The sequence below is a fragment of the Gorilla gorilla genome, chromosome 12 (genome assembly GCF_029281585.2).
Source record: "Gorilla gorilla gorilla isolate KB3781 chromosome 12, NHGRI_mGorGor1-v2.1_pri, whole genome shotgun sequence".
NCBI classification, from domain to species: Eukaryota; Metazoa; Chordata; class Mammalia; order Primates; family Hominidae; genus Gorilla; species Gorilla gorilla.
The window spans coordinates 108,694,741-108,722,041 of record NC_073236.2 but is presented as its reverse complement, the minus strand read 5'-3'; the positions used below and the strand labels follow the sequence as shown (position 1 = coordinate 108,722,041).

Here is a 27,301-nt window from a genome sequence, read left to right as displayed (position 1 = left end):
AATTTCAATTCTGCTATCTATTATATTAATGATTTCTCCCAGCTTTGTGCCATCTGCACCTCCAATAAGCCTATATTCCATGTCTTCTTCCAAGACATTAATAAAAATTGGAGAAATGAACAGGACCAAGGGCAGACAGAATCTAAGAAATCTCATCTAAACATCTAAGCATATAGACTCTTGCCTGTAACTGGATAGAATTATCCCTCTAGTTTTATATTTGTATAACTCTTGGGAATGGTGATAAGATTTGTTGTAAATACATCTTCTATTATTATTTTCCAACCCACATTTTATCATTTATCATGGGAGACTCACCAAACATTTTGCCAAAATCTACAGTATTTCTCTGATTTATCCGTCTAGAACCCTCTCATAGGACTAAATGAAAGCAATTTGTTCATAAATGCTTTGGAAAACCATTTTGTATATATGCAATCAAGACCTTTAAAAACTTTTAAATGTGCAGGAGCCATTGCTTCTAGGTAATTTCCCTAGAATTAGCCTAGAATTTGTTTTCAGACGGGAAGGGGAGTCTTATGTTCTACAATTCCTACAGTCTTCCCTTCTGGCTGTTTTACTGATAACTGAATTTGGCTTTGAGAAGCCTTTTGCAAATTCTTTCAAACCCTGAATCACACAATAGCCTGGACTGTAATTTGTCTGGATTTTAAATCTTGGCTTCATAGAAAGAAGAAGCAATCATCTAACTTTGGCAGCAAATACTCTGGTTGTTTTATTTTTTTTACTTTGAAGTTCATTTGTCTCCCTGGAGAAATCAGCCTATTTCTTCTGTGTTCTTCTCACTCCAAATATATGTATAAAATATTTTATATGGACTTTAAGCCTTTCTAATAATTTATCCCAGGCTTCATATGAAAGCCTCACGCTACCCATTTGCAATTCTTCTAAGTGGTGTGCTCTCTCCTTCCACAGTTTTGTTGCTTGATCAATTTAACATGAGTTCATCAGACAGTTCCCTGGGTAGGCTAGTTAATACTTAATATTTATATCCCAGGTTGAGGAAATGGGTGCAGTTCTTCCACATGGAATTGATATGCCAAGAAAGAGGTACTCAGTTATTCCTTTCTGACTAGCAAAATGGCAGGAATCTTCATTTTTCACTGCCATGTATGTCTATACCCAAAGTAAGCAAAATAATAATAACGATTTTCAAAGCTGTATAAATTTCCCTACTGCTTTTTCAGATCACATAATCCACCTTGTGTAAAATATAGCCACAGTTAAGACCAGTGCTCAGTAATTCACACATCCCACCAAGGGAAAGAGAAACAAAGCCAGAGTTTAGAAAAGTTGCATCCCCTCTGAGTCCTACAGAATAGCTCTAAAACACTTACTTGACCAGGTCATCTGGTTCAGGAGGTTCTGAAGTTGAACTGCATTAATCTCTGGATGCTGAATAGAAAGCAGATTGGCAAGAAAAAATAACTGTTACTGGAGGCTCATTAGATGGCAGAGGGGTCATATGACTGGCCATGAAATTAAACTGGGATTTCCTAAGAACTTCACAATGCTTTTTAACTGGGTGCCAACCCCAGAGAACCCTGGCAGGGCATGACTTTCAAGAACAGTGATTCTCGAAGGTGCTATCCAGGTGCTGCTGAAGTTTAGCCAACAATTTGGTTTGAATTTCATTCTCAATAAAATGTCATCAGTCAAAACTCCAGATTTTAATCTTAGAGTTTATTAAAAGAAACTCTTTATATGAACATTTGATTTTAAAATATATCAATGAAATATAAGTATCAAACATCTGAATTTTTAAAACTGAGGCATATTCATAACATGCAATTTTTAGTTGTTTTATATAGATTGGGATTCTCTATGAGACTTCATTTGATAAAAGGATTGCAGCATCAAATGTTTGGAAACCACTGGTATGGAGGAAAACTTTAACAAACAATACATATAAGATTCTGATTTATCCTCTCCAGCTACATTAAACAAAATTCCAGATGGGCAAGGCAGGTAAATTGTGACTTTAAATCAGGAGTGTCACTAACATAGGGGGCTCATATTCTCTGTTTTAGTGACATTGCTCAAATATCAGACCCCAGATTTCCAGTATGTTTCTCCCCCTGTTCCTAAGTGTCTTGCAGGTTAGGAGAGCGTGGCCTCCAGAGCCCCACACTCACACCATTAGCCCTTGCCAGACTCACATCTGGGTCAGCCCAAAGGAAGAAGCCACAGAAACCAAGTGTGTGTCCCAGGCCCTCCCCCTTCTTATCAGTCCCACCTTCCCTCCGGGTGACCACTCATGGGCCCCTTCTCCCTGCGCTCCCTTCCAATGACCCTCCCCAAGGCCCCCAGAGCTTGTCATTGACATGCTCTGCACCCCCCACCCCCTGTCCCACTCCCAACTCTGACACTCTACTCTGCTATATCCCATTTTCTCAGGGATGAAAGATTAAAGTTGCTTTCCCTACAACTAATCAATGAGCGTCCAAGAACAGAGAATCATTTTACAGGAGCCTTCTAGACAATGGCTCCACTCATTTGTCTAAAAACTTGAGGACTTTAATAGAAAGTGGCAGTTTGGGAAATAGGTAGCCTTAAATCACAGTTTCTAAGCAGCCTCAAGCAGATGCAAACCTATACTTTATAAAATGAGAAGCTCCACTTCGTCCCCTGCTCTTCCTCACCCCCCACCACACCTGTTCAACTAACCTTTTCAAAGAATTTGGTGAAGAATTCATTCTGCCTTTCATTTTCGTCTTCTATCTCCTATAGGAAGAGACACATAGAAAGACATAATTATTCACCTGTATAAACGGACTTTCGTGCACACCCTAATGTCTCATGGCTTCCAGGTTTCTGAAATCCATGAGCTTGACTTTGCATCGTCTTTAATTTTACACCATAGCATTTACAAACAGCCCTTGCTTCTCCAATTTTTCCTGACTCGGGAAATCACAAACAGTGAAATGGACAAAAGAAACACCAGATAAAGAGAAGCAGAAGAATGTAGAGATGTAGCTCATACTGCCGGGGTTCTGGACCCTCAGTGACAAGGAACTGATCAGAAGGGTAGTTCTCTACTCTTTGTTGGTGCAAAAACAGCAAAGCCCAGGTACTGTTAGGATACAACGGGTAATGTTTGCCATAGAACAGGGTCTGTAAGGATCCGCATATCTCCTCCCCTGACTCCTTAACTTGAAGGGAGAAACCCAACACCCTGGCTTGGAAAGCAGTCCCAGCCATATGGAATTCCACCAGACTACTCACCTTTGAGAAGACGACACCAGAATTGCTGCCAATTTCACTGAGAACAAACAAACAAGAAAAAACTCAGAGTTTCCTGTTGGGAATTTTTTGGCCCATCTTCCCCCTCTGCTGGGAGCTCGTCTTCCATGTTCCTTCACTGAGGCACCACAAGGGCTCACCCAGCTCTCACACCTCACCTCCTGCTTCCCCTTGAACTGTACACTCCAGCCATGTGCACAGCACACTGCTTGTAATTCCCTGCACCCTCATCTAACTACTCTTAAAAGATGAGCATGAGACTTAGTGGTCTGACGTGGCAGTGGGGCCTGCCTGAGATCAAATCAAACTACCTGTGGCCGAGACATAAAAAACAAACAAACAAAACAAAACAAAAAACACAAAACCTGGCAAGTAAAACAATCATAGGCAAAATAATATGTTTGGTTGGGATATGTGCACATTAATTCAACTGGATACAGTAGTAGAATGGAAGCCTGCTAGTTCATGACAGCCTCCCTTCATTTGAACAACCCCTATGCATCTTATAATAGTCACCTCCTCCCTGAAGCCACTCCTGCTTCCCCCAGGACCATGGGAGTTGGCTCAAATTCTCCTCCTTGAGGCTCTTGTAACACCCTGTGCATATAAAATGCTTACACTGGATGCACTGGAAGATCAGTAACTGCTCATATATCTGTGTTCTTTCCAGACCTTGAACTTCAGGAGGGCAGAAGCTATGTGTGTTTTATCTTTTTCTCTCTAATGTCTAGCATGGTGTTAGTTTGTGAGTGGAAGGAGGGTGGGAAGGAACGGGAGGGATGTTCTCCATGCAGAAAGTCACCTGGTCTCCTGCTCTCCCCATCTCCCTTCTGTCTCAGCAGCAGAGATCCCGGTTTCTGCCATTTCCAACCTTGCCCTCCTTGCCTATCCTCGCCCAAGTGGTCCCCACCCTCTAGGAGAGACCTTGTGTCCTTACTAAAAGATGTGCCTCCTGGAGAAGACCCTGAGGATAAACTCTGACTTCTGGTGGGCCTCCAATATGCAGGGCACGATGAGGTACGTCCCTGGTTCCAGACACAGCTCCTGACTCACTTCTTTCTCCTTGAGAAACCTATCAGGCTGGCTCAGAGGAGCGTTTCTCTGGAAGAACTCAGGGGGCAGTCTCCTCTGGTCATCATGGTACTGTGGGTAGAGGACAGAAGAACAGCAAGGGAGGTGATGACCCAGGGCTGTGGCCAGGCCTGAGGCCCTCAAAGCTCTGAGCCAGGACTAAGGTGGCCCCTGCTCTGCCAAATCCAGTAGGCCCCAGTGGAGGATGAAACAAGTGGGGAGGAAAGGAAAAACCAGAATATGTGTGTGGAGGGCTGCACCTTTGCTGGAACCTATCAGGGGCTACATAAACACATGTCATTTGATTTGACTTACCTTAAAAACAACACCAGCACTAAATGATGTGAGGAATGTCCCTGTGCCTTCCATTTTATGGTTGAGGGCTCTGAGACTTAGACAGGTTAGGTCATCTGCCCAGAGTCATCAGCTGGGTACAGTCCCAGCCCGATGGGAATTAAGGACAGCTGAGTTCCAATGCTCCTGTTCTTTACCCTTCCTGATGCTGCCTCCATGTATGTGATGTGGCATGACTTATGGACACAGATACAGATGGACCACGACCACCTCCCCACCTACACCACACAGCTACACACAGATAAGCTGGACATTCCGCATCATCTCAGGGAAAACACCCTTGTAAAGGACAAAGAGAACTGGGCAAGAGCTCAGAAGACCAAAATCAGGGCTCTGGTTCCGACATTTCTTGGGTATCTGCTTTGTTTTATCTGATTCATATTCTCTCTCTCTCTCTCTCTCTCTCTCTCTCTCTGCCTCCTTTGTTTCTCCATCTCTCCCTATTTTTCTCTCTTGCTTACTCTCCCCTTTGTTCTCACTCAGGGCTATAGAGGGAGAGGAGACCCACACCAGGATCCTCTCTCCAGTTTATACACAACTGCTAACAAAGACATCACCCACCCAAATAAACAGATATTTAGCAAATTCCTCAATGTTTGGGAAATAAAATACATACCCTGATGAGGTAGGCATTTTTTTTATAAGACAATGAGAACTAGGGAATCATCCAATTGCCCTCTTTGCCATGGGCTACTAGGAATCTCAGAGCTAAATTGCATAATGAGCCACGGTAGCTGTCCTGGATTTAGTTTTCCTGGTAGAAGCAACTGCCTACCTAGCTCTCATCCCTTTGTTATTTTTTAATGGCTTTGAAATTTTGTAGCTGATTTGCAGGTTTCCTCTGTTTACACTTTTTTATTGTATGTTGACCCAAATTCTATTTAGAAGTAGGCATGACATAAATAACTTTTTCTTTTTAAATTAATAGGCAAATTTGAGAGTGTTCAGTGTTCCTGTGAGAAAAACAACAAAAAAAGACCCTGCGTAAAATGGTTTCTCTACAATAATACTTTTACTTGATTCAATCCAACCTGAGAAAATTAAGCATTTTACTCCTGTTTTCTTTGGGAAATAAAATAATAGCTGCCTCCCTCAGAAGCTGGGATTCCTTGGGCCTTCCTACCTGACCCCTCCTGGCTGCCACAGCAGCTGAAGCACGGAGGTGTTCTTGTCCCTCTGCTCATGCTCCTGCCACATGTCCCCAAGCCTTTGTCCTTTCTCCCTAGGGAGGTGGGCTGTATGGTCTTTGATGTCCCATATGTTTTAAATCTATTTTATTTTGGGTTTCATAACCCAGTCATGATTGTAATTTATCATCTTTCCTATGCTGTGATGGCCTTCAATATTAGCCCTGGGTATTTGTGTAGGAATTTAATAAATTCTAAAATGTATTGGTTCTCTGCTAGGCTCTAAGACTTTCCCATAGATGCATGAGAATCTCTTGGGGGTCTTTGGATAAAAAAGATTAACAGATGCACTTTACTTTCATATACACACAGGCAGCGGGCAGACATTCTCATCATCTGGCATTATTATAGCTTCTTATGCAGTATAAGCCTGCTCCAGTCTAACTAAATCCTGTGGAGGCTTGGCCACATGTGATATCACCCCAAACTAGGGCCACCCGGTCAAGTGCAGAACTCACCTTGTTCATCTAAAAAACAAAAACAAAAACAGAAAAAAAAAAAAAGAGGAGAGAGAGATCTCATTAGTCAGGAAATCTGGCTCTTTCATAAACCGAAACCCGAATAGAAGCTGATATACAAGGCTCTACCCAGAAGCCGTGTCCCCTCCCACAAGACCTGCTGTTCTATCAGTGACATTTTAATCTATCATTGGAAATTCTGGAAAAGAGGGAGGGAAAGAATGCTTGGCTTTTGGGGAGAGGAAAAGGAAGCCAATATTGATCATACTATGTGCCAGGCACAATAACAAGCACTACCACATAATCCTCTTTTATTCTACCCTTTGCCTAAATATCATTGTAGAAACTGATGGCCTAGTGCAAGAAGGTGACTTGTTCTAAATCACATGTTCCTAAAGGACAGAGCCTGGATTTGAAAACCCAGGTCTGTGAACAGAGACAGATGGTGAAGAAGACAAGAAACAGGAAGACATGGTAACTGTTGGTGACCCCCACGCTTGGTCCCATGCCCCTGTGGTTCAGAGGTCCACCTACCCTATAGAGGTAGAAGCCAATGGTGAGGAGAGGCTTCCGCTTGCGGCACCTGTGCCTGGGCTTCTGGAGCAGGGACACCAGCACGCTGCAGGGCCTCAGGGATCTCCTGCCCTCCTCGGGCCTCCAGACAGACAGCAGGAACTGCGGGTTCTTCCAAAATGTGTCTGGAGCAGAACACAGCAAGGTGAGAATGGGTCCCGGATCCCCATGCATCCTGCTTGCCGAACCACTAAGAGGTGAACAGTCTGAGGACGCCTCTGCCAGGATTGACACCCTGAGGCCCATTGGGACAGAGTCGGGGTCCCTTCAGCCTTGGATTTACGCCCTCCCACCTTGCTCTTCCACCTGGAGGCCTTTTCCACCCTAAGGCCCATCGGGACAGGGTCGGGGTCCCTTCAATCTTGGCTCTTTGCCCTCCCACCTTGCTCTTCCACCTGGAGGTCTTCTCCAGACACACTGACTGGAGTTGTTCCCACCACTGTAGCCTTTGTCTTGCTCAGTGCCTGGCCCAGGTGTTATACCCCACAAGCATGTGCTACCTGAGTAAGCAATTGTATTAACTCCCTGGGGAGGTGACCATGATCCTAGGGGCCTTTGCATTTTAATAGACGCAAAACCTTACCTTAAGGTCAGCTTCAGACTTTGGGAGAAATACTGTGTCAAAAGGGGGACTCCAGAGCTAAGGCCATCCTGGCCTGCTGAGGTGACACCCCACAGGCCTTGCCTTCAAAAGGGATGGCTCACTATCTCCACAGTGGAGGAAGGGACGGGGTCACCAAACCTGTCCCATCTTGGGAGTCCAGACAGGTTTGTCTCCTGTATCTAGTGATACTGGGAAGCCCTGGGTTTGTGTTTCTCCCAGGCTCCAGGTGAGAAGGACCAGATACAATTTCTATTTCAATCCTGCCTAGTTAGGGGGTGGTTACTTCAGTGTTTTCAGTGGTCTTGTCCTAAAACTAAAAAAGATTCTCCCTTGCCCCTGCTTTTATCATGCCTGTGTGCCTGTGACCCCCGGTGCTGACTGTGACAGGGCAACCCTCTGGGAAGATGCAGCCCCACAGGCTGGCAGCTTGACTGAGAGGACTCTGCCTTGGTGCACATTGGGTCCAAAGGTGCCCCGTCTTCCCTGTGGTTATAGCCCAGGGCCCCAACACACAGTGAGGCAAGCAGAGCCTCCTCCCCACTCAGCCAATGCAGAATTCGTGCTGCACCCCCCTGTGCAGTCATTCTGACACCCCCGCCCACAACCTCACCCCGAGAGCCCTGCTCCTGTGCACATGCTCACCCTGCAGCAACTGCCTCTGGCCACCAGCTGTGCTCCGCTTCTCCCATCTCCCCTCCCGCATGGTGTACGTCCACTTCTGGGCTGCCTCCTGGCTCAACAGGCCTGCGGTCAGTTTACAGATAACCAGGAGCACGAAATGTGTTTTAAAGTCCTGCAGCGTCATCCTGTGGAGAGAAGAAGGAAAAGCACAAAGAGATGGACCAGATAACGCCTAGTCATCAGGACCCATGGAAGGGTGAAACGGAGCAGTGGGCATCCCAGCCGTCTCATGGACAAAGACACCAGCTCTTGTGCAGAGCTGAGCTGGCGATGGGCACATGAGCTGGGGCTGCCTAGATCCCTGTGAGGGTCCATCGTGGGGGGCTGGAGCTACCGAGAAGCCCCACCCTCTGGCTGGAAGCCGCCGGCCACATGGCTGACTGGGGGAGATGTTCCAGTTTCTGGAATCATGGTGATAGCAGCTGAATTAGGGCATAGCTAACTAGTCATTTCTTTTATCTATAAAGGTTCAATAAGAATTACATATCAGTTCTTAATCATTAATTCATGAAGATCTTTGCCCCTACTTGCTAACTTGTGGCCTGCGACACTCTATTTAAGCTGTCTGATGCTCAGTTTACTTAACCATAAAGTGGAAAAACCAGGAATTTGCAGAGCTTGAGTTCAGTGAAAGACCTTCCAAAGGGAGAGGGCGGTGGCAGGCTGTACTGGATGGTTAATGGGAGCAGTCCTTGGAACGAGGGTTGACATTCACAGTAACAGTGGTGAGCAAAAGCAAAGGAGAACTGATGGGTCCATTTCAGACACCTAGAAGCAGCATCAGCTCAGGATGTCTTGGTGGCTTTTCAAAAAATGAGGTGAGCAGCTCTAGAGTGTGTGGCAGTGTTACTCTGCTCTGGAGGGCACTGGTCAGGGGCCTATCCTATGACAAGACTTTGCAGTCTCTTCCTACCTCATGGCCTTTTCAGGACAAAAAAGGCAAAACCTGTTTTGAATACACTGAGCAAGAGAGCAGAGAGGAAGCCAGAGAGGAGGAAACAGACTGGCTGAGCCCTCGCTGAGCTCCACCCTAGTGGCCTCTACTCTCATCACAAAGACAGTGACCGTTTATTTACAGGCACTGTTTGTCCTGCTAGACCGTGAGCTCCTAAAGGGATGGTGCCTTATTGATCTCTGTACATGAAGTTCCTGGCACCCATGAGGCATCCAATAAATGTCTGCTGGATGGGTTTTCAAATGTAGGCCAGGACATTTGTCCAAGTCCCCAAGTCCAATACCAGAATTCTCCGTCATTGTCTTTCCTCAGAAGCAGAATCTTCTCCTTGGGGCTCAGCAGCTCCCATTTACTTGAACTGAAAATAGAAAAGGGAATGAAAAGCTTGTGGGGAGCATGCTAGAAATTCTTTAGTAAAGGCTCTATAGTGTCATTATTTATTATTATTTTCATACTACTTCAGACAACTAAATTTCCCATTCCATATTATACAGTAGCATGAACAATTGATAGCTTACTATGAGCCAAGCACTGGGCTAGATTCTTGACATACATTATTTCATTCAAGGCTAATAACAACTTTGTTGTTCTCATGTTAGAGATTAGGAAATTGAAGTTAAGAGAGATTAGGTCATTTGCTTGAAGTCAAATATCTATTAAACGTCAGAGCTAACATTTGAACTTGCATATTTTCAAAGCTCATCATTTGAACTTCTACTTCTGGCCATGAAGGAATAAGACTGTCCTGACAGCCTCCTACCATCAAGAAATAAAAATGGGACAAAATATGAGAAACTGTTTTCAGATATTGGACAGCAGGCAACAGGGGTCTGTGATCCCAGGAGGCTGGAAACAAACGAGGTGAGCCCTAACATCACCTAGGCTTTCTTCCTGAAGGTAATTTCCTGGCCAGCGCTACAGGGAGAGGGACTCAAAAAAAGAACATAACAGTCTGGCTGAGTGGAGGAGACAGAATCTGGAGTTTGGGGAGATCCAGATAGCCAGAATTTGCTGGGCAAAGTATCTGAAAGGAGGGGGCTACATGAAAAAAAGGAGTTCCAGGAAACTTCATAGGGGTTCCCTTGCGTCTTTGGCTGAGCTTTAATCTGTGCTTTCTTAAAGTGAAACTCCCCAAGACTGGACCGTAAGCAGGACACAGTGCTGGGAATCTCAGGCATTCCTACCGGACAGAGTTAAAAGACTTTATTTATTTATTTACTTATTTTTGAGACAGACTCTCACTCTGTCACGTATGCTGGAGTGCAGTGGTGCGATCTCAGCTCACTGCAACCTCCGCCTCCCGGGTTCAAGCAATTCTCCTGCCTCAGCCTCCCAGACAGCTGGGATTACAGGCACATGCCACCACACCTGGCTAATTTTTGCAGTATTAGTAGAGACGTGGCTTCACCATGTTGGCCGGGCTGGTCTTGAACTCCTGAACTTAAAAGATCTGCCTTCCTCAACCTCCCAAAGTGCTGGGACTTTATTGAATACATGGAATCTTTACTAGAGATCCCAGAGGGTCTACAATTTAGTAGTGGAATCAAATTATCCCTGAAATAAAGGTTTGTCTTGACCTTCCCTAAAAGTGCTTAAAAACTTCAAAGTATCAAAACAATCCCTAAGTAATGTAACTACCTACTTGAAAAAAAGTCCAATATTCTTTAATGAAATACAATAAAATTCAGTACTCTGAAACTAAAATTTACAATGTCCAGCATGCAATAAAAAGTTATTAGCCATATGAAGAAGCAGGAAATATGATCCGTGACCAGGAATAAAGAAACAGTCCGTAGAAACCACCGTAGAAATGAGAGAGATGATAGAATTAGCAGATAAGGACATTAAAACAGCTATTATAAAAGTGCCACATATTCTCAAGGATGTAAAGAGAAACACGGACATAAAAAGGGGAGAAATAGAAGATAATCTCAAGTGAAATTTCTAGAATTGAAAACATAATATTTAAAATGAAAAATATACTGGATGGGATTAACAGCAGATTAAACACTATAAAATAAAAGCTCATCATTTTAATATTCACTATACCTCTGGATCCAAGAACTTAAGAAGGTTGCCTAAACTAAGATCACACAGCTAGAAAGTAACAACACTGTAACTGTACCCATCATCTATCTCTAATGTTAGTGCTTGTTCCTGTATGAAAGAAACCGCCACCAGCAACAATATGATGCTAGACTTCTGCAGCACGTTAAAATGTATGTATTTCTTTGGATGACATCTTCCCACATAGATTCAGTTCCTCTAACAACACTGTTTACTAATGTGTAACAAATATAATGCAGCACATTCTATCAGGAGGAATATTCAACTTGTGTTTCTAAGCCTTCATTTTATCAATATAAAAATGATTAAGTGATAATGTGTATATGAACACGTTTGTAGACTCTGAAGACCTGTAAAGGATTAAGTATTATACATCTTCATAATGACAGAATGAAGGACTTTAGGACTTGACCTCCCTTTCTGCCTGTGCCCTACAGCCAGTGTCTAGCCTGCAAAACCTGCATTTCTTTAGGGCTGCCATTAGGCAGAAACAACCTAAATGTAGGCATCTAATCAGAATGCCCAGAGGCTACTATATGCAATCAGAGTGTAGAGTCCAATCCAAATCTGTCTACCTTTGACTCAGCAAACCCAGGGGTACTGAACCATGCCAGGGAAAGACACTGAACCCAGGCACCAAAGACCTTGGTTGAGTCATGCTGTATGACCTTAGGCAATTCAATTAATCCAAGTTTCTCTATTAGTAAAATGGGGATAAAACTATCTACTTTGTAATAGCGTTGTTTGGGGGATTAAATGAGATAATAAAAATTCAAAAGGTTTAGCACAGTGCTGGCAAGCCCTCAAACAAACATCAGCTTTAATTATTATAAAGAAAGAGAAAGCAGTCTCTATACCATAAAGCATCTTATAAACGTGAGGGATTGAGCTTCCCAGTCTAAAGGCTTCCTGATCCAGCCTAAGACCAAAGGAAGCACACGTTTGAATCTGTGTGCAAATGGCAGCCTCCTTTGCCTAACCTACCCGTTCTCACCCCTCCAAGATGTCCCCAAAGTTCACCTGTCACTCCAGTCTCCTTTCCATTCCACCTTTCCCCAGGGGTTCCGTAGCTTGACGAGATATTCAGGTCTATGTTTGCAGGTCACCTGCATAAAATGAGAGGCAGTTTAGGTGACTGGGCTGAGTGCAAGCATTCCAGAGATCTGAGTGAGACTCGGGCCTGGAGCTGAGCACTTGCAGTGGAAAATCACAGCCCCAGAGAGAGCTGGTAGAGGAGAAAGTGGCTCTGCTTCTTGTACTTACAAGCTGTGAGACCTAGGGCAAATCACCTAACCTCTCTGTGTCTCCATTTCCCGATCTGTGAAATAAGGTCAATAGTCATACCTATGATAGTGGGTTGAATGGTGATCTTCCCTCCCCAAAGAGGATACGTACACTCAGAACCTGTGAACATGACCCTATTTGGAAAAAGGATCTTTGCAAATGTAATTAAAGTAAGGACCTGGGTTTGAGATAATTATGGATCAGGGTGGGCCCTAAATCCAAAGACAAGTGTCAGAAGAGAAAGGGAGAGGACACAGAGAAGGCCACGTGAAGATGGAGGCAGAGAATGGAGTTATGTAGACCAAGCCAAGGAACACCTGGAGCCACTGGAAGGTGGAGGAGGCAAGAAGGGATTGGATTCTTCCCCAGAGCCTTCAGATGGAGCATGCCCCTGCTCACACCTTGATTTCAGACTTCAGGCCTTCGGAACTGAGAAAATTAATTTCTGTTGTTTTCAAGCTCCCCTGCCCCCAACATTTTATGGTAATTTTTTGTGGCAACCCTAGGAAACCAGTAGACCTTGTGAAAGGAAAATAAATCTTGGGACCCCAAAATCACTAATCTAAAGGGAAAAGTCAAGTTGGGAACTGCTTAGAGCAAACCTGCCTCTCATTCTATTCAAAGCCACCCCTCTGGTCACTGAGATAGATGCATATCTGGTTGCCTCCTTTGGAAAGACTAACAGAAACTTGAAAGAATGCAACCATTTGTCTCTTATCTACCTGTGACCTGGAAGCCCCCTCCCTGCTTCGAGTTGTCCTGCCTTTCCAGACGGAACCAAATGTTCATCTTACATATGTTGATTGATGTCTCATGTCTCCCTAAAAGGTATAAAACCAAGCTGTTCTCTGACCACCTTGGGCACATGTAGTCAGGACCTCCTGAGACTGTCTTACAGGCGCACATCCTCAACGCTGGCAAAATAAACTTTCTAAATTAACTGAGACCTGTCTCAGATATTTGGGGTTCACAACCTACTCAGAGTAGTGCTGTGAGGATGAAATGAGTCCACGTTTGTAAGGCAGTTAAACAGCATTTAGCACAGAGTAAGTGCTATATAAGTTTTGTTAATAAATATGGAAATAAATTAAAAGCTCTGGGCACACAGACCAACATAGTTGTTGGAGATCTAGAAGGAAGAAGTTAAGTGTGAATTGAGTCCAAGAAATTTGAAACAGAGTTAAAGGAAACTGGAGTACTTGGGAGGAGTTGGGCCCTCTAGAGAATATCAGAGGTTCTTTAACTTAAACCTGCTGACTTCTTATCTCCATGCTTTGCTTACACTGCTCCCTCCACCAGAATGCCCTTCTTGCCCCGTGCAAATCTATCCATCACAAGGACCAACCCAACATCACCTCCTCTGTAAGAGACTCTTCTGACTTCTCCCCAACCCAACTCGATGGAGGTCTTTTCTCTTATCCATGAATTCCTAAAGTCTTTCATCTACACTTTCTTCTCTCAGTTTCAACTTTGCTTCCTCCTCATTTTCAGATATGGTTTGTGACCATACCTGACTGTAAGCCCTTTGTAGGCAGGTCCTGCCTGGTGTGTCTTCCTCTCAATGCCTAGTAGAGCTCAAAAGATGGATAGCAATGGAGACTGTCATAAAGAAGCGTGTCAGAGAGGAGTAGAAATTTGGGAGGGAAGAACCAGATGAAACGGTTGTTCTTGGCAGCCCAGAGTGAAGCAAAGTTCAAGGAAGGGTTGTGAGGTACAGCAGGGTGGGAGGATGGTTGGCTGAGGGCTGCCCCAGGGGATGAGGTTGGGATGACGCATTGGTGGTGGCAAAGCCTGGACCCACCACTTCACCACAGGAAATAGATGCCGAGGCACAGGGACCCACCAAAGACTTTACCCACTCTCCAGATGGTACAGAAACTAAATCCACCAAGATAAGCTAGGGTCCAGAGAGGGAAGGGCAAGGCTGAGAGGGAAACCGAGGGGCCAACCTCAACCCACCTTCCTGATTCCTGTGAGAGTATAGGCATGGCCTTCCACCAGCCCATTCTCCAGAATCTTCTCCTGCAGAGACAAGAGAGGTCCTGATCAGTCTTCTGTTATGTACAGCTTATTCTTTGAGTCGTGGGAAGGCTGTTTGGCTGGAGCAGGGGTTTATGGAGAGAAGTGTGGGAGATAATCACGGTATGGTACATTGCAGTTTTCAAAGCTCTTTGGTATCCATAGTCTCATTCCACCCTCTCATTAAGTGAGCCATTCTGCAGTGATCATGTCATACCCTCCATTTTACAGAGGACAAACTCTATTTAGAGTTGAGTCAATGTGTGAGGTGACACATTTGGCCATTAGTGAAGGCAGGGCTGAACTGAGGGCTTCCTACTCCTGTTCCATTGTTTCAATTGTTATCAAATAGGAAGTGGAAAGTGCCTTGCATGTAGCTGGCACTTAATAATTGTTAGCTTCCTTCTCTGCACATCATCTTCTTTTTCCTACTGCCTTGCCTCTTCTGAGGCCCCAACACTGCTGCTCTGGTTTTTTTGTTTTTGCTTTTTAAAATGGAATCTCTCTCTTGTTGCCCAGGCTGGAGTGCAAGGGTGAGATCTCGGGTTACTGCAACCTCCACCTCCCGGGTTTTAGTGATTCTCCTGCCTCAGCCTCCCAAATAGCTGGGATTACAGGTGACCATCACCATGCCCGGCTAATTTTTGTATTTTTCAGTAGAGACGGGGTTTCACCGTATTGGCCAGGCTGATCTCGAACTCCTGACCCCAGGTGATCCGCCCACCTCGGCCTCCCAAAGTGCTGGGATTACAGGTGTGAGGCACCGCACCTGGCCTTGCTGCTCTGGTTTGAACACCAGGACCTCAGCAGTAGGAGCTGGGTGGAGGTCCTGAGCCCACACCCAGGTGAGGGTAGTGGTGGTGGATGGAGGGCATGGGTGCAGGAGAAGAGGACATTCTGCCAGTGGCAGCCCAGTCTCACCCCTGAGTGGGTCTGGCAGCCAATGAGGGTTCTGTTGTAGGTGGCTTTGATGAGGATGTCCCAGAGGTTGCCATGGGCTTCTGCCAGGTTGATGGTCATTGTCACCCCTCCAGTGAAGTCTACAAGAGCTTCAGACACCTGTACTGACTGCAAGTCTTCATAGGAACCAGAGAGCCTGGCCAGGGAAGAAATAAACATGAGAGGAAAAAAGTATCACGAGTATTTATAATTTTATGTGGCCTCGGCATCCACTTTTAAATAGGAGTTTAGTTTTCTCATACCAAAAGCAGAGCTCAGGCAACCCTGACATAGTTTCCAATACCATACCCATCCTGAATGGCTCCAGCTGGTGGTCATAGATAAAACTTAGAGGCATCTCTCCTGCCTAGAAGACTGGGAACCCCTCTTTCCCACCACTTCCTTTAAATGGACCATTCAGACGTTTGCCTGAGAACTTAGTGACTGCCTGTCACTCACAGCAAGATCTCAACTAGTGCCTGCTTGCTTTGAACCCATCAGTTAAAGCTGCTTGCGGGAAACCTGTTGGGACAACACCCTGGACTCAAGAAAAGGCATGTGTCCACCACAGGTCCATTTTCTCTCTTTCTGCCTGGGCCCCCTGACCTCCACGTGCATGTGTGCATGTGTGTGTGCATGTGTGTGCGTGTGGATGTGTGTATGCGTGTATGTGTGGACGTGTGTGTGCGTGTGCATATGTGTGTGTGCATGTGTGTGCATGTGTGTGTGTGCATGTGTGTGTCTGTGTTTGCGTGTGTGTGTGCATGTGTATGTGCATGCGTGTGTGTGTGCACTCCATACATGCCAAGTACCCTCTAGGGTCTGTAGGTATGAAAAACTCTTAAACTTTCATATTGCAGTTGTGTCGTTGAAGCTGTGCCCACAATCCGACCCCTGATGATCAGGCCGCCCCACAGGGACCCAAGCAGGTGGATCCCCTGCTGCTACTCCTTCATCCAGACCTCTTAGCTGCTGGGGACAGCAGTGATCAGCTACGTTGAGAGGGTTTCACTCAAAACAAAAGGAAGAGGCATTTAAACTGTAGATTAGATGGGCCAAATGAGAAGCGAAGCCTTTGCTTAGGTTTTCTTTGGGTGTATCTTGCTACTCCTTCCTTCCATCCCAGGAGCAAAGGAGAGAATATACACTCAGAGCTCCTATCCCCCTTAATTCCATCCATTAGGGAAAGGCAAAACTCTTGAATGCAGGTTTAGATGAGGCGACCCCTACATAAAAGACTGAATACGTTGTCACTTCTATGTTGGCTAAGACATGCCTCAGGATCTCATTTCATAAACTTTACCTGACTCCACTCCCCTCCCTCAACATTGAGAGAGAGAGAAAAAGAAGCGATGGGAAGGGGGATATTTCTGCCGGTTTCTTACTTGGCATAGGCCTTTTCCAGAAGTGCTCCCCAGAACAAGTTCTTATAGGTGGAGGAGACAAAGACCAGCTGGCCAGCCTCATTCACAGGCAGACAGTCATCGATCACCACAGGAACCCAGTTCCCATAGTGCCAGAACTGGAGGGAGAGAGTGGCCCCGGGTGAATGAGGACTGCTGCAGATGGTGATCAGCCCAGAAGGTGAAGACATGGTCCTCCAGGAACCCTTTTTCCTATGACTCCCTCTGGGCCGAGGACCCGGTAAGACACTCACCCAGAACCGGAAGATGCCAGCATACTTCTCAGTGAAACTCTGATTCAGGGGAACAACCCGGCTCAGGATGTCCTGGTACAAGGCCAGAGCTTGCAAAGCAGCCAAGAACCAGCAGTCTCCTAAGTCAGACAGCACACAGCATCTGCATGAATCTACTGGGGACTTTATGCCTGTAGAAAATGCCCGGTCCCAGTGGCTACCCTCTCTGGGCTTGTAGCCTAGTTTAGGAGAAGGGAATTATATACTGGGAAGGCGGATGATGAGTGAGCAGAGGTGGGGCTGGGAGCATTGGCTGAAATCCAACTTGACCCCAAATCCAGAGCCACGTTCCTGGACCAGATTTTAGATCTGGACCAGGAATTTTAGATTCCTGAATGCCCTATCCTCAGGAATTGGGACCTCAACGCCACTCACTTTTTCCAAATCTTGCCTCTGAAACTGATTTATGTTCTTCTGGGAAAGGCTCAACCCTTCAGGACTCCATTTCCCTGTCTGTGAAATGGGTATCACTGGACTTGGCTGGGCCTTCCCTGATGACCAATTTACTATTTTAAAAAGGTAGAGTTGAGGATAGATCTGCTTTGATCCTATTCTGGGGAGGCTAATGACTGCTGTCTCAAGAAGGACCCATTGTGGGAACTAAAATAGAGTGAGCACATTTTCCAACCTTAAAATTTAGACCTGTAAACTGGTAATGAGGACTATGTGAGGACTTAGGCAGGGTATGGCATTCCCACGCATCCCCAGAGGACCAGTTTTTATAAACTCCACGGCAAAGAACAGAGCATGTCCAGGTAGCATTCAGGGTTTGCCAGTGAATAGCCATTTTGGGCCTCTCTCCAGTGGGGATCTCTGGCTTCTCTTCTTTATCATCCACTCTGTCTTGGCCGGGCTTGGCCAGCAGGCAGCCTAGTGTCTGTCTCCCGGGGCTGTGCAAACTTACCTACTATCCCCTGGCACAGATCCAGCCTTTTGGCCTTGGCAAAATAAAACTGGGGATTGCTGTGCAGCTCCTGGGGAAGACAAACAGAATTGTCATTCTGACCTAGAACAAAAAAGCTCCTGGAGCTACAGTGACCACGTTTTCCCATACCCCAAAACTGGACTTATGGGGACAAAGATACAGAATATAGGTGTAATCAGTGCTATCCCAGAAGATCTGGGATACAGAATTCTGTCCTTTGTATTTCTCATTCCTTCTTATAGCTCGTGTAAGTCAGAGCCCTGGAGAACTCTGTGTAGATATTGAGAAATAGCACTTATACCAAAAATGCCTTTTCTTAGAGTTTCTATTAAAAATGGAAACACTTTTATAGGAGGTATTTTCAGTTTTCCTAGATATCTTCTCTTTCTCTTTTTTCTCCCCTATTCCTCCTTCTTATTCCTGACCCCTAATATGATGTTCTCTTTGGCTTTTCCTGATGCGATGCAGCCTGTGGTGGGGTGGTAGGGGGGTGGTCTCTGCTCCGTGGCAAGATTTATATTCTCAGTCTTTGCGTGGACACAGTTTCCCCAAGTCAGATGTAGAACAGAGTCTCTATGTCAGCAGTTCCCAGGATTTTCTGAGAGAAGTAGGATCTTGGCTGCCATGTAGTTTAGGAGGCTCACTGCAGAATTTTACACACAGTAGGGACTTCATAAGTCTGGGGCTGCAGGTATCGATGGTGATGGGTGAGTAGGGAAGAGAAAAGGAAAGTCTGTGGCACAGGCTTACACTTTACCCTGTTCACTAGCTGTGTTCCTGAAATCTTGTATGTAAATCAAGTTTCAGGGAGATGGATTACATTTGAACACATTAAGAAGTTGCTTTTTAAAGGAAGTGATGCATTTTATAGAGTGAAGAATACTTTTGTAAAGTGATTAATAGCTTCTTAATTTACATGTTTCATGAACCTGTTTTGGGGGTAGGAGGTTGGAGAGATGTTAAAATTTATCTCTCTGGCAGATGGTATTGGCTGTGACTCAGGAAGCCTTGCCATCTCAGATGAAGCTAAACAGTACCTTGATATATTTTTGGCTATAGCTGTTCTGCATAATTCTGGGCAGGACTGAGGGAGGGCTACATCTTAGACCATTCTCAAAATCACCCCTGGTTTTCTCCATCTGGAAAGTGAGAATGTGGGAACATACCCATCCCTTCTCATGGAGATCAATGACAGTAAGACCTGGTGTGATATTGTGAAATATATATTTGGTCTTCATTTGCTCAGTTTTCTGACATTCAGCTCCTAAAACCTTGGGAACCTCTAGAGTGATAAGAGTGTCCTTTGTATGCTAATGATTGACTGGTGACTGGTGGTCCCTAGGTAGCTTCAGGATAGGGTCTGGTCATTGGAAAGACCAAGGCAGGATTAGAAGGTTGGGACTTTCAGCCCCACCCCCGATCTCTGGGGAGGGGAGGGAAACTGAAGGTTAAATTGATCACCAAAGGCCAATGATGTAATCAATCATGCCTAGGTAATAAAGCCTCTATAAAAACCCAAAAGGACAGGGTGTAAGGAGCTCTGGATATCTGAACACACGGAGGTCCCTGGAGGGTGCCACAACCAGGGAGGGCATGAGAGCTCCGCACCCCTTCCCCATGCCTTGCCCTATGCATCTCTTCCACCTGGCTGTCATCTGCATCCTTTGTCATACCCTTTATAATAAATCACTAAATGTAAGCGAAGCATTTCCCTGAGTCCTGTGAGCCTCTCTAGCAAATTAATCAAATCCAAGGAGGGGATCATGGGAATCACAGTCCTGATTTATGGCTGGTCGTGAGTACAGGTCACAACCTGGGACTTGTGATTGGCATCTGAAGTAGGGGCAGTTTTGTGGGATGAACACTCAACCTGTGAGATCTGACACCATCTCTAGGTAGACAGTGTCGGAATTAAATTTCATTACAGAATACCCAGATGGTGGCCACCAGAGAATTGCTTGGCATGTGGGGAAAACCTCCTACACATCTGGTGTTAGAAGAGTGTGTTGTGTTGAGTGGAGAGGAGAGAGTAGGAAAAAGCCTGATTTTTTCTCCCATATATCTTAGGCGCAGTATCTGAAAGCCCTAAACCCTGGGGCAGGAGGGTCTGGGCTGACACATTTTGCCTCACCGGGGGCCTCTTCCACTGCAGGCGGGGTGGCAGCTTCTGCAGCAGGGAGCCACTGCCGATGGAGCTCAGAGTGGCCGGGAAGCTGGTGTCTTCAAAGAGGCAGCCATTCCTCAGGCACTCCGCCAGCAGGGCCTCAAAGTCCTGTTGGGGTTGCTGTGGAGACGCCCTCCTAGAGTACCTTGGTGCCAGCTTCCATCTGCATCGGAAAGGTGGCCACAGAGACATGGCAGGTGGTGGGTACAGTCCAGTGAGTCTTCCTGAGGAGTCTCTGCTGCTCCTGAAATGGAGAGAGGACAGTCAGTTTCCTCACTTCCTCCTTGTGCTTTGCCATTGCCACAGAGAGGAGGGGAAGGATGGAGAGAATGGGAGCGGAGAAGTCAGCTGGTGAGAAAGAGACAGAAGCAGGTGGTTCGATTTTGTCTCAGAGAGTGCGGGTCCTTGAGCACTCACTCAAGTGCTTGAGGACCTGCTGGGAGATCAGGGATCTTGTGGCAAAAGCCTACAGAAGGGAAAGTTCTCTCAAGCCTCAGGGCTCAGTCCTGGGCCCCTGACTGCACCAATGTCACGGGGGTCCCTTCTGCTTAGTGGGGAGGCAGGAGAAGAGAAGCAGGAAGCTGGAGCTCAGTCCCCTGGGCCGGAGGGTCCTGTGCCTGCCAAGGTAGTAGGGAGTAGTGGCTGCCTGCTCAGGCCTCCACCAGGCCTGCCAGCTCCTGCCTCCCAGCTACAGACACACAGCATTCCTCCTGCTTCAATGTCCTCCTCATTCTTCCCTGCGAAACCTCCTCCTACATTATCTTTATTTTTTTTTTTAATTTTTATTTTTTTGAGACAGAGTCTCATTCTGTTGCCCAGGCTGGAGTGCAGTGGCGCGATCTCGGCTCAATGCAACCCCTGCCTCCCAGGTTCAAGCAATTCTCCTGCCTCAGTCTCCCAAGTAGCTGGGATTAGCAAGGCCGCAGGGGGTGCTGGGGGCCAGCAGCTCCCACGTGGAGGCCTCCCAAGGATGTCTCTCCCATCCCAGGAGCCCCCAGCTGCGCTCCAGGTCAAGGGTAAAACCCCAGGCTCCAGCACAGGGTGCGTGGGTCTCTCACAGAAGGCCCCCACGGGCAGTCACAGGCCCTGGCAGGGCTGCAGGTTGGCATGGGCGGGCCGGTAGTGCATCAGATACAGACACCCGCCACCACACCCAGCTAATTTCTGTATTTTTAGCAGAGATGGGTTTTCGCCATGTTGGCCAGGCTGGTCTCGAACTCCTGACCTCAAGTGATCTACCCGCCTTGGCCTCCCAAAGTGTTGGGAGATTACAGGCATGAGCCACCATGCCCAGCCTACATTCTCTTTACAAAGAAATCCTTCCTGGAAGACTTTCTTGCTAATGTAAAAGGGGGAAAAAAAAATCACACACACACATATTGTGGCAAATACCAACAGTTGCCAGTATGTGCCCATTCTCCCCTTTTCCTTGTTAACAGAATCCGTTTTGATAACCCAGCTACAAAACTTGATTTCCTGGAGCTTCTTGCAGGACAGGTTGGCTACACAATATAGTTTTTCACTTTACAGTTGCAAAACCACTAATCTTATTAGCCTCCCCATTTTTCAGGTGTTGCAACTGAAACCTGTCCATTCATTCACCAAAAATTTTACTGGGAACTTATCATTTGTCAGGCTTGAGGTAGGCACTGCTCACCAAAGACAGTCCCTGCCCTCATGGCTCTTACAGTTTAGAGGGTGGGAGAGCAGGAAGGGTTAAATGATCTTCCTGGTGCTATACAGGGAGATTTTATAAGGGCTGTATCCAGAACCCAGAGCCCTGACTCCCATAACAATGTTCAGCTCTCAGTGCTACAAACTGCCTATTACACCCCGCACAGTGTTTGGGACAGAATGTACACGCCCTAAAAGTAACTCGCAAATGTGCTTATACTGAGTGTGACTTCTCCCTCATGGCTGTAGGAGTGACCTGGGGTCCTCTCCATTTGTCAAGGTCCTGCCCATCCCCCAAAGTCTAACTTGAATCCTTTCCCCAGGAAGCCCTCCTTGAGTGCCTGGCATTCGCTGAGTTCCCCTCATTCTGTCTATGGACCCATTGTCTGCCCCATTGGGCACCTACTGTCTCGGTGCTTCTCAAATTATCACTAGTGAAGGGCCTATGTTCTTTTATTTCCGATTTGTCATATAAATTTAATGAAAATGAATAAATACAAACATAAAATTTTAAAAGATATATAAAGTCAAGCCCCCCTTTAAGATTTTTTCAGGTCAGGTGCAAGGGCTCACATCTGTAATCCCAGCACTTTGGGAAGCCAAGGTGGGCAAATCACTTGAGCCCAGAAGTTCGATACCAGCTGGGGCAACATGGCAAAACTTCATCTACATAAAAATACAAAAATTAGTTAGGCACGGTGATGCATGACTGTAATCCTAGCTACTTGGGAGGCTGAGACAGGAGGATCACTTGAGCCGGGAGGTAGAGGTTGCAGTGAACAGAGATGGCGGCACTGCACTCCAGCCTGGGAAGCAGAGCAAGACTCTGTCTCAAAAAAAAGTTAGATTCAACAAAAATTAAATTAAATTTAAATTATTTGATCAATTGCTATAAAAGTTTCTAAACACTTGCTCTCAGTTTTGTAGGTAGCTCATCAAGCACTGCCAGTGACCAGTTGGTGGAGTGGCCCCACTGTGGTTCTGCTCTGAGTGATGTATGCACAGAAGCCTCTTCTGCCTAATGGCTTTTGAATCCTCTGCAGGATTAGCACTGCTGGAATGTTTGTCTCACACCCTTACCTCTGATAGCTGAGGGCAGTCGATTCCTGGCTATTCTTATTTGTCACGGGTGCCTGTGTACTTCCTGGGGGAAGACCCAGCCCTCTTCTAACCCAGGTCACAGAAACTCAAAAGCTGTTACTTAGGTCTTTTATTTTTTTGACTCCAAAAAAAACTGGAGTTTTTTTTCCTAATGTGGATGAGTAGGCAAAGCTTCCCCCAGGCTTACCCCATTTTCTTCCCAGGAAGTTTCTTCTACCACCTGCACATTTATAAACAAACTTGAGGCCTCACAAAGGCAAGGTCTCCCTTTTTGCCCCTTCAAGCCTTTACAACAATCTTTATTGCTTGTCCTGTGAAAAATGATAGAGGGTCCCCTGGCTTCAGAACCTCCCTCAGGCTCATGCCCTCCTTACCAAGTGCTGGGTCATACCTGGATTCCTCTTCAAGCCTGCAAATACTACATCTTGTGACAAGCACAGTACATCATGGGCTCAGAAGACAAAACACCCATCACAGGTTCCTCTCACCCTCCAGAGTTTAGAATGAGGCCACACGTGTGCGTGCACACACATACACACACAATCTTATTTGTAAATAAGTATTCCTAAGTCACCTTAGGGAGAATATAGGCCCAGATGAAACCAGTTGGCAGTTCTTGCATGTTTCCTATATATTACAAACCATGGATGAAATTGGCTCATTTCCAGATTGGCACAGCTCTCTACAAAGGGCCAGATAGGTCTAGGTCACATTTGGAAATTCATTTTGACTATTGTAAGTGAGCAGCATTGGAGCAGGTCCACAGAATAAGACTATGCAAATAGATAGGTGAAGGCTAGTGGGGCTCGAGCTATTTAAGAATGTGCAGCCTAAAAGCATCCTCCATGGGCCTCAGAGTTCTTTCCTTGGCTCCCCATAAGCTGCCAGGTTGTTCTGCAGTGTTTTGCATGTCAGCATTACTATTATTTTTTATTAGAGACAGGGTCTCACTCTGTCACCCAAGCTGGAGTGCAAGGACACGATCACAGCTTACTACAGCCTTGAACTCCTGGGCTTAGAGGATCCTTCTGCCTCAACCTCTCATGTAGTTAGGACTACAGGTTCATGCCACCATGCGCAGCTAACTTTTTTTTTTTTTTTTTTTTTTGTAGAGATGAGGTCTTGCTGTGTTGCCCAGGCTAGTCTCTAACTCCTGGCCTCAGGCAGTCCTTCCACCTCAGCCTCCCAAAGTGCTGGCATTACAGGCATGAACCACCGTGCCTGTCCAAAATTTATTTATACTCAGGAAGTAAACAGAGAGTCAGGCTTTGATCTTCACTTCTTCCATGCTGGCTATTCTCCCCTTATCTATAGATGCTGGGTGCTAGGAAGGGTGTTATGATGGTGAGAGGTGTCAAATAACCTGGTGCTCAGATAACCTAAGTGCCTTGATCCAGAGGAGGAGGTCTTTGAACACTAACTGGCTCATGAACATCAGGAGCATCACCAGACAAGACACCTGGGGATACATCAGCCAGCAGCGCAAACTCCAAACCCCAATCCCTGTATACATGCAGGGTTTCCTCGTCTCTCCTGATAACCCTCTGCCTATTTAATATGTTAGTGTTTATTAAAAGGTAAATGGGAACATTTTAAATGTGGGAGAAGGAACAGACTCTAGATACACCTTGTGTCAAAATTTACTCCTTCAGGTGGGTCTCAGTGGTATTTCAGTAGCCAGTGTGAGCAGGATGACAGGAGCCAGCTGTGCACATCTCTTCCCAAGTCTGTATTCCATCATGCCATGTTAGTACCTTGTAATTGGCCATCGTGGGAGTGTCCATACCATGGAACGGGTAAATGCTACAAATCAGAGCTACTTGGCCTTTTACAAGAAAAAAAAATTGAGAGCTAGTTGTTGAATATTACCAGCACAGCACTGGTCAACTTTAAGACAGCAGATTGCCTGGTCCTATGAGGTTGTCCAGCTGGAAGTTTCCCTGTTGTCCAGGAATATAGCGTCCATAGCCACAGGTGAGAATCTGTGAAGGTTTACAAAGGGTGGTCTTACAACTCATTTGGAAAGAGAGGTTGATATCAGTGAAAACATTGACTCTCACAAACTGGACAGAAATGAATACTGTATCTCTGCCATTAAAAGTTCAGTCAGGGCCAGGAGTGGTGGCTCACGCCTGTAATCCCAGCACTTTGGGAGGCTGAGGAGGGCGGATCACGAGGTCGGGAGATCAAGACCATCCTGGCTAACGTGGTGAAACCCCGTCTGTACTAAAAATGCAAAAAAAAAATTAGCCGGGCGTGGTGGCAGGTGCCTGTAGTCCCAGCTACTCGGGAGGCTGAGGCAGAAGAATGGTGCGAACCCGGGAGGCGGAGCTTGCAGTGAGCCGAGATCATGCCACTGCACTCCAGCCTGGGCAACCGAGCGAGACTCCATCTCAAAAAAATAAAAAATAAAAAATAAAATAAAATAAAATAAAAGTTCAGTCAAACTGCAGGTTTTTATACATTTGTTCTAATCACTTTAAAGTCAGGAGAATTAGTTTTCACTTAGTTATGAGTTGACTTATTTTCATTTTAAAATCCAAATAACATATATTTATTGCAGAAAAATCAAGGGAAAGAAAGGAAATATAAATTACCCATATTTCCACTACTCAGTGATAGCCATAGTTAACATTTTAATGTATACTTTTAGAGAAAATTTTCTATGCTTAATTATTTTTCTAATGAAAGTGAATATAATATTATACATTGTGTTTTATACTTTTTTTACTTGACAATATCTAATGAACACTTGCCTTTGCCAATAAGTTGAGTATACAAGAATGTATTTAATTATTGCAAAGCATGCCAAATCATAGGTCAACCAAAATTTATTTTTAAAATCTACTGTTTCTGGAATTTCATGTTATTTCTTCTTTTTCACCAAACAGTGACAGTATTACTAGAGTTTAACTATGTCTTTGAGCACATCCTAATTATTTTCCTAGGATAAATTTGGGCTAGAATGAAATTTATTTAACCTAACAAAAGATATTTACTAAAAAATTCTAGAGGAACACCATACTTCCTGAGGAAAGATAAAAGATATTTCCTTAAAATAAACAGAAGATAAGAATGGTGATTACTACCATTCTTAATCACTTTTAATCGTAATTCCTAGTTAAGCCAATAAAACAGAAAGAAAGAAAGAGAGAAAGAAAGAGAAAGAGAGAGAGAGTGAGGGAGGGAGGAAGGAAGAAAGGAAGGAAGGAAGGGGCACAAAAATCAGAAAGCAAAAAAAATGACTATTATTCACAGAAGAGATTATTTTACATGTAGAATATCTAAGAAAATATTTTTTAAAAACTATAGGAAATAACAGAATTCAAGAAGGTCAATGATTACAAGTTAAATACACTATACAGAAACTCGGTGGTATTCTTTTTAAAACAGCAAGAACTAACTAGAAAATGTATTAGGAAAAAAAGATCTATTCTTCATAGCAACTCAGGTTACTAGTTTGAGTAACCTGGTGCCATTAATCAAATACAGGAGTCAGTTAGATGTTCTGGAGCAAAATGATTTTAGATAAAATCATCATAGACAAATATGCAACGACCAATGAAGTTGTATATAGATCATGGCCCCAATATTATTAAACGTGCACGTGTGCACACACACACACACACACACACAATGGGAAGAAAATATATATAAATAAGAATATGAACTATCTCTGGATAATGTGACTAAGACATTTATTTTACTTTATTAGACTTTTCTATATTTTCTGGACTCCTCGATTAGTATGTATTACTTTTATCATGAGGAAAAAAATGTGTTTAATAAATTTTAAAAAAAGCAAGTCAGTGGTTACCTGGGGCTAGGAGAGGGAATTGCTCGGGAAGGAGTGCAAAATAACTTTTAGGGTAATGGAAATGTTCTATAGTGACTGTGGTGGTTGCATCTGTATATTTTTTCATCAAAACTCAATGAACTATGTACAACACACTTAAAAACATGGCCAGGCACAGTGGCTCACATCTGTAATCCCAGCACCTTGGGAGGCCAAGATCACTTGAGGTCAAGAGTTCCAGACCAGCTTGGCCAACATGGCAAAACCCCATCTCCACTAAAAATACAAGAATTAGCTGGGCACTGTGGTGGGCACCCGTAATCCCAGCTACTCAGGAGACTGAGGCAGGAGAATTGCTTGAACCTGGGAGGTGGAGGTTGCAGTGAGCTGAGATCCTGCCACTGCACTCCAGCCTGGGTGACAGAATAAGACTATCTCAAAAAAAAAAAACCATGCGGTACATGTTTATTATATATAATCATGCCTCAA

General features: G+C 45.1%; 1 protein-coding gene across 2 annotated transcripts in view; it reads right to left on the bottom strand.

Annotated features, from left to right (window-relative positions):
• CAPN14 (calpain 14) overlaps window positions 1-27,301 on the bottom strand; it is a 53,479-nt gene that overhangs the window by 11,982 nt on the left and 14,196 nt on the right. Inside the window, exons 2-16 of one of the 2 annotated variants that reach the window (XM_055378821.2) lie at window positions 20,209-20,485; window positions 18,057-18,126; window positions 17,114-17,232; window positions 16,842-16,978; window positions 15,439-15,613; window positions 14,458-14,520; window positions 12,235-12,320; window positions 9,431-9,505; window positions 8,154-8,317; window positions 6,869-7,032; window positions 6,335-6,343; window positions 4,202-4,407; window positions 3,247-3,283; window positions 2,689-2,745; window positions 1,359-1,416 (exon numbers count right to left, since the gene is read on the bottom strand). In XM_055378821.2, the coding sequence (XP_055234796.2) occupies window positions 1,359-1,416; window positions 2,689-2,745; window positions 3,247-3,283; window positions 4,202-4,407; window positions 6,335-6,343; window positions 6,869-7,032; window positions 8,154-8,317; window positions 9,431-9,505; window positions 12,235-12,320; window positions 14,458-14,520; window positions 15,439-15,613; window positions 16,842-16,978; window positions 17,114-17,232; window positions 18,057-18,126; window positions 20,209-20,433 (1,645 nt within the window). In that variant the 5' untranslated portion in view covers window positions 20,434-20,485. Of the gene's footprint in view, window positions 1-1,358; window positions 1,417-2,688; window positions 2,746-3,246; window positions 3,284-4,201; window positions 4,408-6,334; window positions 6,344-6,868; window positions 7,033-8,153; window positions 8,318-9,430; window positions 9,506-12,234; window positions 12,321-14,457; window positions 14,521-15,438; window positions 15,614-16,841; window positions 16,979-17,113; window positions 17,233-18,056; window positions 18,127-20,208; window positions 20,486-27,301 lie in introns of those variants that run through there. The other variant, XM_019020759.4, reaches the window with a different exon arrangement.